The sequence below is a fragment of the Python bivittatus genome, unplaced genomic scaffold (assembly GCF_059951505.1).
Source record: "Python bivittatus isolate LINGU-HERP-01145 unplaced genomic scaffold, Pbiv_v1 ctg000050_np1212, whole genome shotgun sequence".
Lineage (NCBI taxonomy): Eukaryota > Metazoa > Chordata > Lepidosauria > Squamata > Pythonidae > Python > Python bivittatus.
In genome coordinates, this window is record NW_028277033.1 from 2012556 (window position 1) to 2030620 (window position 18065).

The 18065-nt window shown below is 43.0% G+C and overlaps 2 protein-coding genes across 3 annotated transcripts in view; both read right to left on the bottom strand.

Annotated features, from left to right (window-relative positions):
* The window catches only part of LOC103067482 (dual specificity protein phosphatase 13B-like), a 30120-nt gene extending 26160 nt beyond the window's left edge, over positions 1–3960 (bottom strand). Inside the window, exon 1 of one of the 2 annotated variants that reach the window (XM_007437098.3) lies at positions 3684–3960. The gene's annotated coding sequence lies outside the window, so the exon portion shown is untranslated. The remainder of the gene's footprint in view (positions 1–3683) is intronic. The other variant, XM_007437097.3, reaches the window with a different exon arrangement.
* Positions 3961–4636: 676 nt separating this feature from the next.
* Positions 4637–14372, bottom strand: LOC103067262 (dual specificity protein phosphatase 13B-like). The gene is made up of 4 exons (XM_025172464.2): positions 13955–14372; positions 11920–12126; positions 9930–10150; positions 4637–7746 (listed from the first exon to the last, which is right to left on the bottom strand). The coding sequence occupies exons 2-4, from the start codon at positions 12078–12080 to the stop codon at positions 7559–7561; spliced, it is 570 nt and encodes a 189-aa protein (XP_025028232.2). The 5' UTR covers positions 12081–12126; positions 13955–14372; the 3' UTR covers positions 4637–7558.
* Positions 14373–18065: the final 3693 nt, after the last annotated feature.

An 18065-nucleotide genomic window follows, 5' to 3' on the forward strand; every position in this document is an offset into this window, starting at 1 on the left:
GCAATATACCACCTTATATCCATATCAGTTTGACTGTTGGGGGTTTATAGCCCTGTTCCCACAGCACATTTGACTGGATCAGCTGGAGATAATGGGTCGGAGTCAGCTGAGCTAGTCAACTAACCCCCCAGTAAACAGACTCAGTCATGAACTGGATTAAACTAAATCCATTTGTCTTGTGGGAAACCTAAACTCAGCTGGTTAGCTCATTTTGCCTAGTCCTCTGAGAAAAAGAGTTGGAAAAAAAAGGAGTGGTTAAAAAACAATCAAGCTGCTTCATTGCAGAATTCATGCCAGGGCCTGGCAACCCGAAGGATACCTCCCAAACACTGTTAGACTGCAGGAATAAAGCTATTCCTACCATGACCTGCCTGGCAACGTGGGTGGGGCTAATGATGTCATGAAGCTTTGTCTGGGTTCCTTGCTTCAAGGACTGAAGGGGTGCTGGGGAGGGTTCCGCATGCTTAAAAACTGATTTGGAAGAAGTATGTTGGATCTTATATGAGTGTAAGGGCAACACCTCTCTAGGTCACTTGAGCATGGGCCTGAAAAAGCAGTTGCTTTAATGAGTTGACTCAATACGACCTTTAAAGCAGCAGCATCTTTATTTAAGGCTTATACTGAAGCTCTAAAAAGCCCTAGTTGCTTTGCTGAATAACAGAGATGGGCTGTGCTTAGGCGTGTTCTGAAGTAAGTTCTTCGTTTTTCAAACCATCACAGCCCTAGCTCTGGGAAAATGATGTACTTCCCAAATGGGGAGTTTTAACCAGTTATGGGATGGTATGCTGCCAGAACGACCAATAAGGTGAACTGCTGGTGTTAAGCATGTTGTGAAAAAACAGCCTGTGTTACAGAAAATGTTAATAGCCAGACTTTAAAAGGTGGAAGTTGTCACTGGAAGTCACAGATGATGGTATATGCAAGAAGTTCAAATGAATTCCAAAATGTATCAGGCAGCAAAGGCACAGAGAATTCTTGGATACATCATCTCAACAACTTTCTTGTATTCCCCAAGATTATAGCACAGTTATGGTTTGGGCACAAACAAGAACATCCTAATGATGCCACAAAGGTGGATGATGAACACTGATGAAGAATCATCAATCAGTTACAATTCAGGCTACAGTGCTGAGGTAATCCAACATCCTATACAAAAAAATAAAAAAAATTCTGGAGAAAGGAGAAGTCCCATTTTCTACTCCATTGAATATCACCTCAAGCTTTCCTGGATTCTCCCCACCCCTTCAGCTAGTTGGCCAATGACAGAGTTTCTTGGTATGTACGATTTGTGTGATTGAGAGAGGAAATGTGAGATGTGTGGACTGCTAAAATAAAGCTTGTAAACATACACTGGGAGTCTCCTGGAATTCTTGAGTGAAGTTCACTGACTTGGTTCTGGTACTGCATAAAAAGTTTTCTAAGTTCTGTAGCAGGGGACAAAATTGTTCTAACATAAATTTGTAACTTCTGAAGGCATTTTTTTAAAATAAAAGAGTGCCATTGCTCTATTGTTCTGGCCTCTGTTCCAGAACAAATATGAAGTTCTCTTGTTTCTGAGGCCTATCTAGCATTGCTCACAACGCCTGGCACTGGAGGTTACTTTTGCCCCTAAGAGGAGAAGAGGCAGAAGCATTCTAGGAAAGAGTCCCACCCCCACCCTCCCCACCCCAGTATTTAGCCCCAGCCCTGGGGCTGCTGTGTCCAGAAGACGAACGTACTCTGGAAATGGTGAGGAGGGAACAGTCACTCCAGAAGAAGGGCAGGACAGCTTCAAAGGAAGAGTAAGGGGAATTGGGAGAGATAGAGGAAGGAAAGAATGCTTTGCTGAGGAACAGAGAGGAAAGAGGGAATGAAGAGGGGGAGGCTGCACAGTCTGACAAAAAGGAAAGATTCTGGCAGATCATCAGAGCAATGTCTGGCATTCTCCTTTATCTCTTTCTTTCCTCCCAAGAGAACCTGCCAGGTTACCTTGGAGGACCTGGATGAGTCCACCAGATGATGACTGTCCACACCTGCTGGGGCATTGGAAGTCCTGCAATTCAGAGTGGTACATTCCATGGTCTTCTGGAATTCAAGGAACTGCCCCTAAATTACAAAGTGCTGTCTTGAAACACCGTATGTAATCCACTGGTGACCTCCATGAATCAGGCAGCCAAAGTTCAACTCTGGGGCATTATTGTGCCTTCTGACCTCTGGACCAGCCATGGAGACAGAAGTCATAGCCAGAAACCTTCCCACTTCCCAGATCCTGCTTCCTGGTCCAGCTGCTGCCACTTCAACCTCCATTTCTTGTCTTTCCTTCCTTGGGCTTTTCCTCTCCTCTCTAGGATCTGAGCTATTCAAGCAATTGCAGTCTTTACTTCTCAGGCTGTTCAGACAATCATTCCCAGTCCTCGAACCACCAGTTCCTTCACTTCTTTGTTCTTAAACATGGTCAAAAACTGTGGTATAACACCCTCATTCCTTGAAATGGAGATTCCACAATATGAATAAATTTCCCTGTAATTTGTTAGCCTTGTTTACATACTAAACTGATGCTTAAAACTGCTGGGCAGCCCAAGAAGGTTTTCTGTTTAAGACAAAGATGGAGGCTACTTCCCCATAATCACAGCTTCCATTCCCCTATCCTTCAAAGCATCTTGAAGACAACCCATAATCACCTTCAAGTCTGATAATCTTGAATTCTGAGAACCAGGAACAAAGAATCTCATTTAAGGATTGTCCCATCATGAGCTGCCCCAGGTCCTGGAGTAACAAAAAACCCTTCATTCTTTACTCCATGCAAAAGGGAAATAAACTGCTTGTATATGCAACTCTCCCATCCGTAGACCGATTTCATATTCTGTACATTTGTCTGGTTATATATAAAATCCAAGCAGTTCCTATGAGGAGGAGATAAAAACCCTTCATGCCACCTTTCTCCTTAAAAGACCCGCCAAGGTGGCTGTCCCCAGGGAGCCAGGTAATGGGACAAGGCAGGAATCCCAGCAAATGGTGTAATGGAGTTACTTCATGCTCCACTGCTTTTCAGAGAAAATGCTAATGTACTGCTGGTCTCAAATACATCATCGCTGAGACCGAAATAAATTGGTCCAGCTGTTGAACACAGGCAATGTCATGAGATAACCGAAGTCAGGAACCGATTCTGGCAAGGTGCAAAGACCTCCTGTGGAAGGACCCTAATATGATACCTCATCTCCTGTTCCAGGTAAAAGTTGTGATCCTACCACACTAACGATGGGAAAGTTTCTGCCTGGATTGCCACAGGCATCAGACCAGCTTGGGGTATGAGAGGCATTCAACTTTCTGCTTAGGTGTATTTGGAGTTGTAAATTATCACTCCAATCTGGGAACTGTGTAAGGATATCCCTACCTTAAACACATATCCTTAAGCCCGTCTTGATCTTCCTCTGCACTTAGACAGCGCTCTTCAGGCAGCCTGCCTGGGTTTTCTCCCCACCTACTCAGAGAAAGACCTACATCACCCCTATGGACCAAGACAAGCTTGGTGAGTAGGAACTGGCAGGAATTGAGCCAGCTCTTTCGGCGTGTCCCCAATAAGCAGGAAAAAGCGCATGCACTTGCAGTTGTCATCCAGCTGCTCAGGAAAAGACACTGTGCTACCCCACGCATGCACCAAATTCAGTGAATATCAGTTTGTCAACAAGCTTGAAAGTACTTGCCTTTTGGGGGTCCAGCTTCTTCGGCTGCTTGGGACGGTTTTAGATCATGACATTCTTCTGGCGTTTCCTTCTGGGCTGCTGGTTACACAACAGCTTCCCTGCCCTTCTTGCAGTTGGTTTATTCAATTGCTATTTTTAATTGCGTTAATTATAAACCATGATCTGTGTTCCCCTCTGATAGCGGACTTCCAAACATTTCAGGGCAAGTGGCAGCTGGGCCCGGGCTGGAAAGGAGCCCATCATCTGAAATAGCCTCAGCTCTGAGTGACCTTCCAAAGAGACTTCGGGTCTCACGTTCCCACGTGAGGGTGCGGAAGAGGCCGTTCCAGGAGCTGCCGGTTCTCGGGCAGAGAGAAGGCAAACAAGGAGGCTGTCTCCGCCATCGTCATGTGTTTCCTTCCGAACAAAGGCGAGAGTGTTTCAAAGAGAAGGCGGTTTTGTATGCTGGGATAGTTTAGATTCCTTTGTTTGCCACATTTTAGCATGAGCATATGATCTTACAGATGGATTGTGAAAAAAGCAGATGCAGATGGTGGGTTAGTGTCTCATACTGAGACTAATATGGAGACCAGGGATGTCTGCAGGGGTGTGGGTCAAAAAAGTCAAGGCAGTGACTGCGGCCATGTGGCCAAAGTGCCTTTTTTGGCATGATGCACATAAAAAAGAGGCGGGGCTTTAATTACATGGCCACAGCCACCATCTTGACTTTTTTGACCCACCCATGCATGGGTGCCCCCTGATGATGACCCCTAGAGGTCCAGGGGATCTTTTTCCGGAATGGGGGATGCCTTGCCATGCCTCCTTCACTCAGCACCGGATGTGGTCTTTATTGTAGCCCCACTGAAGCCTGCCAGAGAGAGAGAACACCCCCCAAAAGGAAGTAAGAAATATAACTCATGTTGGCATAATAACAATAGCAATAATAATTTTATTAAATTTATATGCTGCCCAACTCTCAGCAACTCCCATATAACTACTGTAATGAGCTCTTTCACAATAACTAGGTTGGTCCATAAGAACAACGTCAACATATATTTAGTACCATAAAATCAAATATGCACCAAATTACAGGGATACTTTGGAAGTTCAGATCTATTTATTAGGTAAGGTGTCACAAAAACAGCTGGGCTGGGGGGTGCAGAGAGAAAGGTAAAGAGCCCATCTAGTGGGGCTCCTGGTGACTCCTCCCTGAAGTTTTCTTGACCACAGCTGAGAAAAATTTGTCCCTGCCTTCTTCTGAGAAGTTTTCCAATTTCCCACGTTGGGACTGTAACAGCCCTGGGAATTCTGGGATTTCCCATCAAAGCGTTAGCCAGGCCTGCTCCTGCTCCACTCCTTTTTGAGCAGCTTTCATGGGGAAAGGGAAAGAGGAGAGGAAAAGAAAAGAGATGATTTGATACACAACCTGCCTGGTCAACGTGTTGGATGGAACTGAGGAAGAACAGCAGATTTCCATCCGTTGCGTTCCACTTAACTGCAGGCAAATTTCAGGATAGACCTAGTGCTGTTCAGAAAAAAAAAATCCACAGTAACTGATTGCTGAGTTTTTATACACATCTTTGAAAGCATCCCATTTTTGTTACGCCTTGTCTCCAACCTCAAGCAAAAGATGCAGCTAGACTTACGGTTTCATAAACTGGATTTATACTTCCATCTGCTGGTGGAGGAAATCATGACGCCTCCTCTGTTTCCTTATCCTGCTCACCAACCAAAATTTATTCCTCAGTGGGGTGTTTTTTTTAACAACTTCATTAACAGTTGACAAATCAAATACGTTTTCTCAAAATAATACGTAAGGTGAGGACCTATGCCTCTGCGCTTTTAAATTCACCTTATTTGTAGTGAGAATGAAATTCACACCAAATTCTCAGCTGTAGTTATGGATTAAGATTTTTTTAATTGCCTACTTTTTTTTCTTTGTATTGTTCTTCTTGTTCCCTAAGTAGTTTAGTACAGGGTTTCGTTTGTTTTCTTTTCTTTTACCATATAACTTTTTAAAAAATATACAACAGGTTGGGTTTCTTTTTTAAACTATATAGATTTTTATACAATAATAATTCAGCTACCTTGTTAATCTGCTATTTAAGCTGTTAACTACTCAGTCTTTTAAAGGAAGTGTTAATTGTAATTTGATAACATACTAAAAATTTAATTAAATTTTAAAAGATTAAATTATTTTAAAATTAACGTGCAAAGCAAAATTGTAAAACAAGTAACATATGAACAAATAGGTTTACAGGGGAGAACCCGCTTTTTTCTTTTTATGTACCACACTCGATACAGGAAAGACACTTTTTAATTAATAATAAATGACAAGGATGGAAATGAACCATAAATTCCAGGGCGTTTGTGAGGAGAGATCGATGAGATCAGGATGGTGGCCATAACTGCACGACTGAAATGCCTCCCTAATTTTACATGCATCACAGAGGCAATACATGTAAATAATGTGCGGGCCTTCAATCATAAGGTTGTGGCTGCCATCTTGATTTTCCAAACCTCCTGTTCCTCCATGGATACATTCCACCAAGAAGTTCTTCTGAGACAATCTCCATTGCAGTGAATGAGAGCTATGGAAGTTCTGCTCCCATTAATCTGAAGAGGTCCTTGTAGGAAAACTTCCCATGGAGATAGTGTATTTATTTAGAAAATACAGCATATGGGCTATATGTAGTCAATAAATAAATAACTCTTGGAGTTTGGGGACATAGAACTCATTGGATTTATTTTTTTACTAGTTCCAACTCTCTTTTGCTGTCTTCTTCTGATGTTCTCCCACTCTTCTTCCTTTTCTTCTTTTCTCTCTCTCCAAAAGGCAGAAATGATGATGGAATAGCTGGGATTTCTGCCAGGGGAGGTAGACTTCCTGATGTGGATCATATCCCACTGGGTGAAGATCAATAGTACTATCTAGTTTTGAACTTAATCCATATCAAATGATTTGATTATGTGCCATCAAGTTAGTGCCAACACTTAGCAACCACATAGATAGATTTTCTCCAGCATGATCTATCCCTATCCTGCTCTTTCAGGTCTTCCAATGGTGTACTCATCACCACTGTAACTGAGCCCATCTACCTTTCTGTTGGTCGTCCTCTTCTTCTCTTTCCTTCCCCCTTTCTCAGCATCAGAGCCTTTTCCAGAGAGCTAGGTCTTTGCATAATGTGTCCAAAGTAGGATAATTTGAGCCGGGTCATTTGTGCCTCAAGTGAGAACTGTGGGTTGATTTATTCAATGATCTTTTTGTCTGTTTTCTTGGTTGTCCATGCTTCTTCATGCTTCACAGTTTATTACAGTCTTAGACCAGTACATGGTTGTCCATGGTATTTTCAGGAGTGTTCTCCAACACTAGAGTTCAAAACTGTAAATACTCTTTCTATCCTGCTTTTTAAAAAGTCCAACTTTCCTTTCTATAGAGTATCACAAGGAATCCCATGGCTTGCACTATTCTGATCTTTGTAGCTATAGACACATCACGGCATCTGAATATCTTTTCCAAGGCCTTCATGGCTACTCTACCAAGTGCTAGTCTGTGATGCATTTCTTGCTTGCTTATTCCTTTACTACTGGTGGTTGATCCTGAAAGGTAGAAGCTATCTACCACTTCAATATCTTCATTGTTAATTCTAAGGCTGGTTGTTGTACCTGTTGTCATGAGTTTGGTCTTCTTTACATTTAATTTTAGTCCTATTTTTTCACTGTGCTCCTTGAGTTTTATTACATAAAATGGAACATTTCCCGCCCCCCCCCCCGTCTCAGTAAAAGAAGGTTTTGCTGAGTGAATTATTCCAGATGAAAGCATTAATACTCTAAATTCCTATATTTGCAGTTGCTTTCAGTCCCCTTTTCCCACAGTGTTATGATACTTTTTTTTTTTAATTTTTTAATTTGATGTCCAAGGTTCGGAGTTGGCTGAGGAATCCTGTGTTTGGACAGATGCCTCTGTGAGAATCCACTGATTTCAGGGCTTCCACAAGTGTCAGGTTTTCATGGATCATCAAGTAAGCCACCACTAAAGTGGCCGAACGGCTTAACCCCATAGCACAGTGGACAAATACCTTGCCTGCAAAGACATAACAAGAGCAATTTTGAATGTGTGCGCATCATATGGAGTTAATGACCCACCAGGGGTGTCCTCAAGGTATGGTAAAAAAAAGTCAGGATGATGGTTGTGATGGTGCAATCAAAGCTTTGCCTGATTTTCATATGTCGCGATGCACGTAAAAACCAGGCAGAACGTCAGCTGCACCACCACAGCCATCGTCTTGATTTTTTTCACCAAACCCTTTAGATACCCCTTTTCAGTCTCTCTAAACTGTTTCGTGTGGTGGATAATCTCGGGCTGCCTTTACATGAAATTAATGTTACATCATTACTGGAAGTTGAGCTTTGGTTCATCATAGTAAACAAGCTATGCTAGCATAGCACACCAATCACTAGGAAAGTCAAAAACTTGTAGGATAATCCTCCATAATATATAGTTTAAGATTATATCTTCCTGCAAACTATAGGTGCAAAAGCTGTCAGATTGGAGTTACAAACATCTAGGTGGCTACAGAGAGTAAAGTTTTCTGTATATCTCTGATATTTTCTCATGGTGTCTAAGATTTTTACAACCATGGATTTTTGATCAGGTAGCCCTAGATATGTAATTCAATTAGGCTCAACATTAACATCACTGAGCCAACACAAACAAAGGCCCCAAACCATACTTTGTAACAAAACATACCTTATTTGAGGCAGGCAAGACTATACATATACTTTTTAACAATAAATTGTAAGAATCACACAGATGCAAAGAACAACATGCTTCATAATCCATACCTTTATTTTCTGCTTGACTCTGCTTCACTGGCTGCAACTTTAATGGTGGCAAATAAGAGTGAGAAAATCCACCAACCCTTTTTAAAAAAAGTCATTACTGTTTTGTCTGCCAAGAGGATTCTTAAGAATCTCTTGGCATCCGATATACAAAAGGTGATCAGGGAAGAAGCCAAATGCCAGAATTAATGGGTCACCTCCAAACCAGGCTCCTTGGGCATAGCAGCATCAGTCACACATTTAGGCAGCTCAAAAATCAAAAGAAAAAAAGGGGGGGGGAGGCTGAATTCCTTCAAGGGAGCAAGTCCAGGAATAAAGTTGGTTGAAGCATTGAACAAATTCAGGGCAACAAGGTCCGTGCAGAATATTATATATACAATCTCCCGCCACCTACCCCATCTGTGGACACCATTGGTTCACAATATATTTCTGTAAGAACATATTTCTATACCTTGTTCTGTTCTGGGGTGTTGAGCTGCTATTCCAGGCAGCAGTTCAGAGTCTTTTGGAGTGGGATGGCTGTAATAAATCTATATTATGATGATGATGATGATGATGATGATGATGGCTGGTTGCACAGTCAGCCAGATGTTTAGACTGGATTTGGCATTTTTATCCACCTATTGAGTCCTTCCCAAGGACCTGGGATAGGCAGATGTTGTAGTTTGATGGTGTTAAAGGATGGAAGCTGTTCCAAGTAAAGCTGCCTTTTGCGATTGAGTGATGGTGATTTTGTCAATGCTGATGGTCTTCAAGTGGTGCTCCAGATGTTTTGGGATTGCACCCAAGGCGCTTATTACTATTGGTGCTCTCTTTGCTTTCTTTTGCCACATTCTACTTTTATTTGCAGGTCTTTGTATTTTGTGATTTTCTCCAGATGATGATGATGATGATGATTGGTCACACAGTCAGCCAGATGTTTACACTGGATTTAGCATTTTTATCCAACTATCGAGTCCTTTATCATCATCATCATCATCATCATCATCATCATCATCATCATCATCATCATCCCAAGCACTGTTGAAGAGCCTGGGCTCTTGGCAAGACCTGGAAAACCATCTTGGAAGAAGGCAACACTGCACTGATGCCAAGAGAGCTGCATGGTTGTCTCCATGCAGTTACCAGGAGCTGAACTCAGCTTGAGATCATCCTGCTTTTACTTTGTAAAGCCCACAAGCTTCCAAGCTTCCCTCTTTTTCTTTCTTACTTGGGATAGAAAAATCCTGGCTCTGAGCATGAAGGACCAACTAAACAAAGCTCCTTTCACTTTGAGCCCTTTGCTAGAAATGGGCAAGAAGACTCAACTCTGCCCTGAACAGCTTTCCTGAATCAGAATAAGCAATAGCTTTCAACCTCCAGAGCCAGCCACTGAAAGCAGAGACCTTTTTCTGACGTCATTCCTCATTTTTTGTCTTCTCTTACCTCCTGCAGTATTTAAGGCCTTGTGTATGAAATCAGCAGCCTCGCGAAAGAAGTTGCTTATATCAAACGAATTGTCATCGAAAGCTTGTACTCCGTAGTATTGAATCGGCAGGTCTCGGTAATAGCGCGCTCCAGTATTGATGTTGTAGGGCCCATCTGCTGCATTGAGGATATGAGTAATGCCAATGCTCTGAAGAACCGTTTTACTTCTAGCTGCCAATCTGTCAAAAGACAATCAAGGTTTCTTCTCATGTGCCATACTGAAAAGAACTTTTGAGAGGGTCTCAGGAAAGCGAGAGGAATTATCTCCTATGCTTCATCTCCCTACTCATTGCCATGATCCTTTCTCCTTCCTGCTCCAATTCACACTTCAGGCTGAAACCCACAGGGGCTCCTATCAACTGAATTTCATCTGCCTGCAATCCACTCAGTCAAGCGGTAATAGATCCATCACCTCCCACTTCGTCCCATCTTCCCTGGTTAGCTATTGGAGCAAAACACAAGCAAGCAGAGTTTGCTTTTCTTCCTCTTAATGGTGGCTTAAGGGCCTCCAGGAATTCTTCTAACATTCAGGGGCTGTGATGTATGCAAGCCCTGTGCAAATCTCTTAACCAAAGTGAAAAATGCTCAGCTTTGATAATGAAATATGGGTCAATTGACTCTGTTTCCTCACTAGCACTTGGGCCTGGAATTGCCCTCCATCACTGGTTTACATTCCAGATGTTCTAGACATCATTGCTAGCATTTTGATTGAAATGGTCTTGCAAAGTCATGATTGCTCTGATTTTAAATGATCCTGAGGTGTAGGTTTATTTAATGATCCTTCAGTATGGGTTATGAAAACAATTAGCAGGACATGCAGAATTCAGGAGTCTAGTAGTGTGTTTTCAGACTAACAAATATAATCAAACGTCTAAGCTTTCGTCAGCTCACAAAAGCTAATGCATTTATTAAAATGTGTTAGTCTGAAAAAGCACTACCAGACTTCCTCTGATTTTTGGCTGCCGAAGGCTAATACATCTCTCCTCCTACAATTAGTGAGGGGTGTGATTCTTTATGCTACATCATTCCAGGTCTGTGCAGCTTCATTTTACATAATTTGCAACACAGCTATCCATTTCTTTTCCACGGAATTGCAGACTCCCAAGATTTTGTTGGGGAAAATGAATTTGGGGATTCTGGGGGGCAACTTAGTATGTCCTTTTTAAAAAACTACCTCTGGATAACATCCTGGATTGTAATTTAAGAAAGATGAAAAATAAGATGCTAAAGAGCCATGAAACTCAGCCTACCCTGACTATTTCACAGAATGTTTCTGTTCCACAACCCACAAAATTGAATGTTAAGCAATTAAAAGGCACAAAATTCTTGTGTGAGGGGGGGGCGGGGGGTGACATTTCCTTGGTCTGTTTATTAACTGAGTTGGTCAGATTGGGGTGGTTTATAAATGTTCCAAATAAATAAATAATGCAAAATTGAGTGGGCAGCTGCTCATTTCATTTCATTTCATTTCATTTCATTTCATTTCATTATATTAGGCTCCCTACCTTGGGTCCTTCCCAGTCCTTCAGCCATGGGTCTCCTCCCTTCCCAAGACTCTGAGTGGTAACAATGGGTCTCCCTCCCTCTCCATCTCAAGAAGGCAAATAAAACATAGATAGACACTTAGAGATAAATTAAGCAGCAGAGTCTTTGCAAGCATGGCAGAAATCTTCAGAGGGATGTCTAAGGTTATGGTCAAAAAAAGTCAAGATGTGATGTACATAAAAAACAGAGCCTTGATTGCGCTGTCAGCACCACCATCTTGACTTATTTGATCATGCCTTTTGAACACCTCTGGCGGAGGGGCAAAAGTGCCAATGGGCCCTATGTTTCCTTACCCCCTGTGGAATTTCTGGAGGTGAAGACACCTTTAGGACATTTTTGAAAAAGATAGAGATCGTTAGCTAATGCTTCTAAGCAACCAGAAGAACTCCTGCCATTTCCTTACGCATCTCCAAGGTAGAGGTTTGGCCACACTTGGTCCACATGATTGTCAGATCCTCCTCTGGTCCATATCAGTCTCTGCAGTTCAGAGAGTGCTGGGGTCTCATAATGGTTTTTCCTTTCTGGACTGTGATTCTGGGAGGAACAGATGCTTATATTGATCATGGCTGGTCTATGCTTCTGTTAACATGATGAATCCCCGCGAGCCTTTCTGGAAACAAAGAATTAGGTTTCCCATTTATTATGATATTGTGCATGTAACTAGTTTTCTAGATTGCTTTATTCTTCTCCTCCATGGCTTTTTTTGTTGGCCATTGAGAAAAAGAGGCTCCTTCTTCCAGATCAGCATGGAAACATGTGGCAGAACAAGGCAGTTGAGAATGAATGGTTGCTGAATGATTGGGGATTGAATACAAAGTGAGTGACCAGTATAGAAGGACATCAAGGAAATTTGAGAGAGAATGAATGAGGACCAAACTATAAAACAAATATATGAAGAAAGAGTTGAATGGATCAAGAGGAAGAGGAAGACCAAGACAACTGTGGTCGGACTGAGTTGATGAGATCCTGAAGAACAGAGAGATGAGAAGCTTACAGAACACAAAAACAGTGTAGGAAGCTGTTCATGGATGTGGTGGAAGCCAGGAATGTTTGCAGGTATGGAGAGTGAGTTACGTTGGCATAAACTAGTTTTAGTTAGTTCTCCTTTTCTGTTCTCTAATCTCCTGTTTTTAAGTTTTTAAGCCTTACTATTTCTTGCTGCTTTTCTGTATACTGCATAACATTGCTTACCCCTGATAAGCATGATGTAGCCCCCTGCAGAGTGCATTGCAGTCATCAAGACAGGATGTAATGAAGGCATGGATGGCCACTGTCAGATGCAACCAGCTCAGGAAGAGGTGTAGCTGGTGCACCAGGTGCAATTGTGTGAAGATGTTTGTCCCCATTGCCTGTACCTGGTAGTCCAGTGAATCCAGGCGAGGTTGAAGGAGCATGTCCAAACTGCAGGCCTGCTCTTTCAGTCCCCAAATCTGGTTTCCTCTTGACCAACGATACTTGGGTTTGATTTCAATTTGTTTGCCCTCATCCAGCCTGTTATTGACTTCAGGCAATGTTCAAGGGTACTGATTGCCTCCTTGGCCTATCCTTGGATAATAAGGAGCAATGGGGTTGGGATGGTGCAGATAGAGACTGCTTCCCAAGACATTTTTTAGGTTAACAAGCATTGCACCTGGAACTCAGTAATATCTTCTTATTTTTATAGAAAATTGGAAAAGCCAGCTAATATCAGACAACTTCACAGTGAAGATGGGAATATATGTCTGAATGACTTCAGTCTATCTGAGGTTTTTTTAAGCCATTGTGCTAATTCTGTAGCCCACTGTGCTAGACTTTACGCTTTCAGATTGGGACTGCAGAGCCACCTCTGTGTCCATAAATGAACTGCACAACAACATGTCTTCTTCAAACCCGAAGGACTACCATATATATTTGAGATATGTCTTTGCAGTGGCAAATAGCTAGTTTTACCTGAGGCCACTTACTTTATCCCTGCTTTAAATAAATCTGTATCTTCCTGGCAGAAGAGAACACATGCATATTTTTATCCCAATCTAATATTAGATCACACTCAGGGCCAAATCACATCACAAATTAGATGTCCTTGTATTTCCTGACCCTTAAGAAGGAAACAGTTTAAAACAACACTGGAGTTTGGGGGGCTCTGGATTTGATTCATGCAATTGCTCTGAGACTTTCTCCCTGCACACGTTCCTTCAGGGGTAGGGGGGATTTTCCCCCACCAGACTCACAAAAGGCCAAGCTTGGGAAGCTGCTTTTCATTCCCTGAGAGGAAAGCACCGGAACATGTAAGCTTCCTGTCAGGCAGTACATGAGTGCTCTGAGTAGGTATATGGGTTCCTAGTCAACTCCAAAGATTTCTCTCTAGCCGTGAGAGCTTATTTTAGTAGAATGAAGACCAAAGGAGACAAGTTCATTCTTCAAGTTACAGTTATTACAAAAAAAAAAAAGGCTAGTACCTGGTTCCAGTTGGCTATTTCACTTCTTATCTTCTGCAAAATCCTCGCAGGCTCTTCTCTGTTCCAGCCATCAGTAATAAAGCCTGTTGCTAATCCTTCTGGTTGGCTTCTTTTCTTAGCCACTGATATCCAACTCTCTGTTGGTGTTGGATAAACACTGTTCCTACATGGTGAGTTTATGGATTAAGTTTCTGATACTTTTGACTTGTGCCTGGCTTTCAGCCTTTCTCCTGGCTCCTGCACCCTGTAATCGGAACAGAAAGTTGAGTAAAACACTTTCCAAATAACTGCACAAGTAGCCCAAGATTCCTAAGAATATAACCTAGGAAGAGTCTGGCAGTTGAAACAGGATTACAGATGTATAGGATAAGTGGGATAGACTAACTTTACAATACATTTTCCTCGCATATGAAGCTGCTAAAATGTGCTTTGATCTCAGCTGAGCATTGTTGGCTGAGATGTGTTTATTCACTTAGGAGCCAAGAAGAAGAGTTCTGATTGGCTGCTAGTTTTCTGTGAGAGCAACAGACTGCAACACTGAGGGGCTGGGAACATCCCAGTAACTTTAATAGGCATGATGAGCCATTTCAACTATGGGTGATAGAAAGCTCCTTGTCTCTGGGCATCAGAGTTTCTTTCATGGGTATCCCTCCTTCATGTGAATAAAATGGGAAGAGGCAAATGGTTTCTGACCCACAACAGACCCTCAATCTTTTCTTCTTTGTGGAGAAAAGTTGCTGGGAGGTGAACTCTCAAGACCTCAGGAAGGAAACCTGGTTCTATCAGCCTCCATATCTCAGCTCAGAAAGAGCAGCAATGGATGAAGCGATCTGCAAGGGGGAATCTCCAGCAGGCATGGCAAGATGTTCAAGGGGTGAGGAATTCCCACCGTGCTGCACTGGAAGCTGTTGGGATACAGGGGCTCACCTGCTCAGCGATCTGGTGTGAGGGCTGCTAATGCAGCCGCTATCCAGTGTTTGAGTAATGCTTGCTGGCGTACATCTTCCTCCCATTGCTCTTCCTCACTGTAACCATTATAGATTACTCTTTAAATTCCCCATAGCCTTGCAACATCCTTAATGACAATGTATTGAAATCCTGTTCGCTATTACAGAAAGGATGTCTGAGAATTCAGCTCTACAAATCCATTTCCATTTGGGATCTGCAGCTGAGTGGCTGAGCTAAGGCTGCCTAATGAATTCTTGGCTGGGGTGATATCTAAACCAGGCCCCTACCAGTCACACTTTCAGTCATGGCTGAAGGAGCCAAGCTACTCCATACGTGTCCCTGACCTGAGCATCCTGCACGGCTTTGCCAGTGAATGCAACCATGCTCAGGAAAAACTGCACTGGAAATCATAGCTTCCTTTGTGTTACACATCGTTGTAACTGGTGCCCCTGGAGAATCAGGTTTCTCCACCTCGCAGCCAGAAGCGAGAAGTTTGCTAGCAAGGTGGCTCCAGCCTTTGCTTGATGGTGGGACAGCTTCCACCATGTCCCCTGCCATTAGGCAAACTTCAGAAAGTTTTCAGGCAGCTATAATTCAAACTGTTCTAGAGCATACCCAAGCTGGATTTGCTCTCTGTGGATGACTTGCATCGGGTTGCAAGGTGACAGAAGTTGAAGCTTTTCACTACCTACAGGACAGGTGGAAAACAAGCATTGTAGGCTCCCCACTTTGAACACTAGGTGTTGCTCTGGACCTGCACACAAAATCAGAGGAAATAGTCAAAATGGCTGACTTAGAGAGTTAAGTCTCTGGCTTTAATGCCTCTGGCGTGGTTTCCATATGTAAATATGATCAGAAGACCTTTAAACATTCACGTTATGGAACATGAGAATGGCCAGATAAGACATTCAACCTGCGCCAGGGAGGCTTTTAATTTTTGTTTGCTCCGGATCCCATCAGGACTCACAGGTTTAATTGGAACATCATTTCAATATGCCCGGATCTGAGCTGGAAAAACCCAGGGGATTGCTAGATGGCAGCAAAAGATTAGCATCTAGTGATGATTCGGAATTTTGTGGATGCTAGTTCTACGATAATTACCCTTTCATTGATTTCCAAGTTATCCAAGCATATAGACTGGATGGAAAGATGGAATAGGTTTATTTATCGCATCCCTGGAGTGTCAATCCAAATAGCAAATACCATATCAAAACACCCTCTGCAGCGCCCTTGGAATCTGCACATTTTATTTCTCCTTGGAGACTTCCTATTTCCTGCTGTTTGTTCAGGCCCAAACACATCCTGCGTGTGGGGGTGCCCTGGCACACATTATCCAAGTTACTCCCATCCCTGTGGCTTTTGCCCTGCTATTTTTTTAGGACTTTAGTTTCCCTTTATTGCGCTCTGTGTCAAATGCTGCATTCTGAGTCATCCCCACCCAAATTCTCCGGGTTTCAGATGACTCAGACCATGAACCACACGGAAAATATGTTTGCTTTTGAGGTCATCGCAGAGTTGGTGCTGCATGGGTGTGGCAGACAGAGAAGTTGGCAGCTGAAAAACTACGGAAACCATGTAGCACAACCTACATTGGCAAGAGACAAACCTAGTAATAGTTCATCTTCAAAATGGTAAGGGCTGATTTGTTTAACTGTTCGCCATTTTATTTTAAGCGCAGTCGTTTTGATGGAATTTGTTTTAGTCAAGGGGAAGAGTGCCCCCCATTTAAGCAGACCAGCAGAAAATCAATGAATTAGTCAATGTATTGATTACAGTTCTCATAACGGATCAGCTAAGGTGCTTTCTGATTGACAGCTGCAATTCTCTACCTGTTAAAAATAAGTGTTCAGATAACGGGGAAGCCTTCCCCTTTGCTAAAATCCAGAGGGGACGGTGTCCTTCTCTTTGAACTTCTATCACCACCCTCCCAACTCTGGAATAGGAGAGACTGAGCAGAAACAGACCACAGTTAAACTTTGGAAGAACAGAGAGACATCAGTTCCCCCTTCCTTGCAGCTGCCGGTGTTTTCAATCGGCATACATTATATTTTCAAACTTACCTTTTACCTCTAACAAATCCTGCCTCTTTGAGCTGAACACTTTTAGAAGCCTCCTGGGCCACTGCACCATTTTAGACCACCTGTGCTCTCTGCTGGGGAGCTACCACAAGCCTCAGCCTATGACCCTGGCCCAGGACTTAAGGCAGATTTAGGAAGACCTCATCCCCTCCCAAGCTCTGCTTACAGGAGCTGCCATCACCACAGGAGACATCTGTGTCCCAAGCAGAGCAGATGAGTAAATGGGCAGCACCAGCCCAGTGAAAGCCACTGGAGGACCTGGCCCTGGGCCATCTGCTCACTTCGGCCACGGTGGCTTCCCCTGATGTAGCTGGAACTTCAGGTGTCTGGTTAGGAGCTACTGCTAGAGTGGGAAATGAGTTCCTGGCCAATATTGTCGGCAATCATGTCCTAGGACACCGTGGGTTATCGGAGGCTTTTGTCCCCATTCTCTGCCCTGGGCATACTTCAGTTGGCTTTAGGATCTTCTGTTTTTCATGACTTCTGCTCCTGTGACTTTAATACAGACTGACGTGTGGAATTCGTGCATTCCTGCCAAAGAGGTCTGATGCGGAGGAGGAGCAATCAGCAAAGGACTGTCTGTATTTCAGTCTGCTGCTTAGTAGGGAAAAAGGGAACTGGGTGTCTGGGATATGGCAATGGATTCCGTTGGATCCCACATTGAATCAGATTGCTTCAGAAACAGTATGTGGCTTTTTTTTTTTTTTTTTTTTACAGCAAAGCAGTATTCCTACTGGGTCTTTTTGCCATGCGTGGATTATATTATTATTGCATTTTATTTTGCGCAAACTTCACCTTCTCCTTCTTCTTTCCCTTTATCTTCTACAACTCAAGGCAGCATACTTAATGTTCCCATCTCTTATTTTCCCCACAAATAACAATCCTCTTAGGTGGGTCGGACTGAGATAGACAATGGCCCAAAGTCACCCAGGTGGCTTCCATGCCTAAGGGAGGACTAGAACTCACAGTCTCCTGGCTTCTAATCCAGTACCTTCGTCACTACACCCAACTCACTTGAGCTGGAGTAATCAAGAGCACACCCTAACATACATTGAAAGAGGTATATGGAGAATTTCAGCCCTGTG

What these genes read in the sequence shown, in the direction of transcription:
- LOC103067262 (XM_025172464.2), bottom strand. Translation starts at nt 12,080, where the DNA reads ATGATCAATATAAGCATCTGTTCCTCCCAGAATCACAGTCCAGAAAGG. An exon ending in AACCTCTACCTTGGAGATGC is followed by an intron (nt 10,151 to 11,919) that starts GTAAGGAAATGG and finishes GTCTTTTGACAG; the next exon opens with ATTGGCAGCTAGAAGTAAAA. An exon ending in GGCCTTAAATACTGCAGGAG is followed by an intron (nt 7,747 to 9,929) that starts GTAAGAGAAGAC and finishes ATGTCTTTGCAG; the next exon opens with GCAAGGTATTTGTCCACTGT.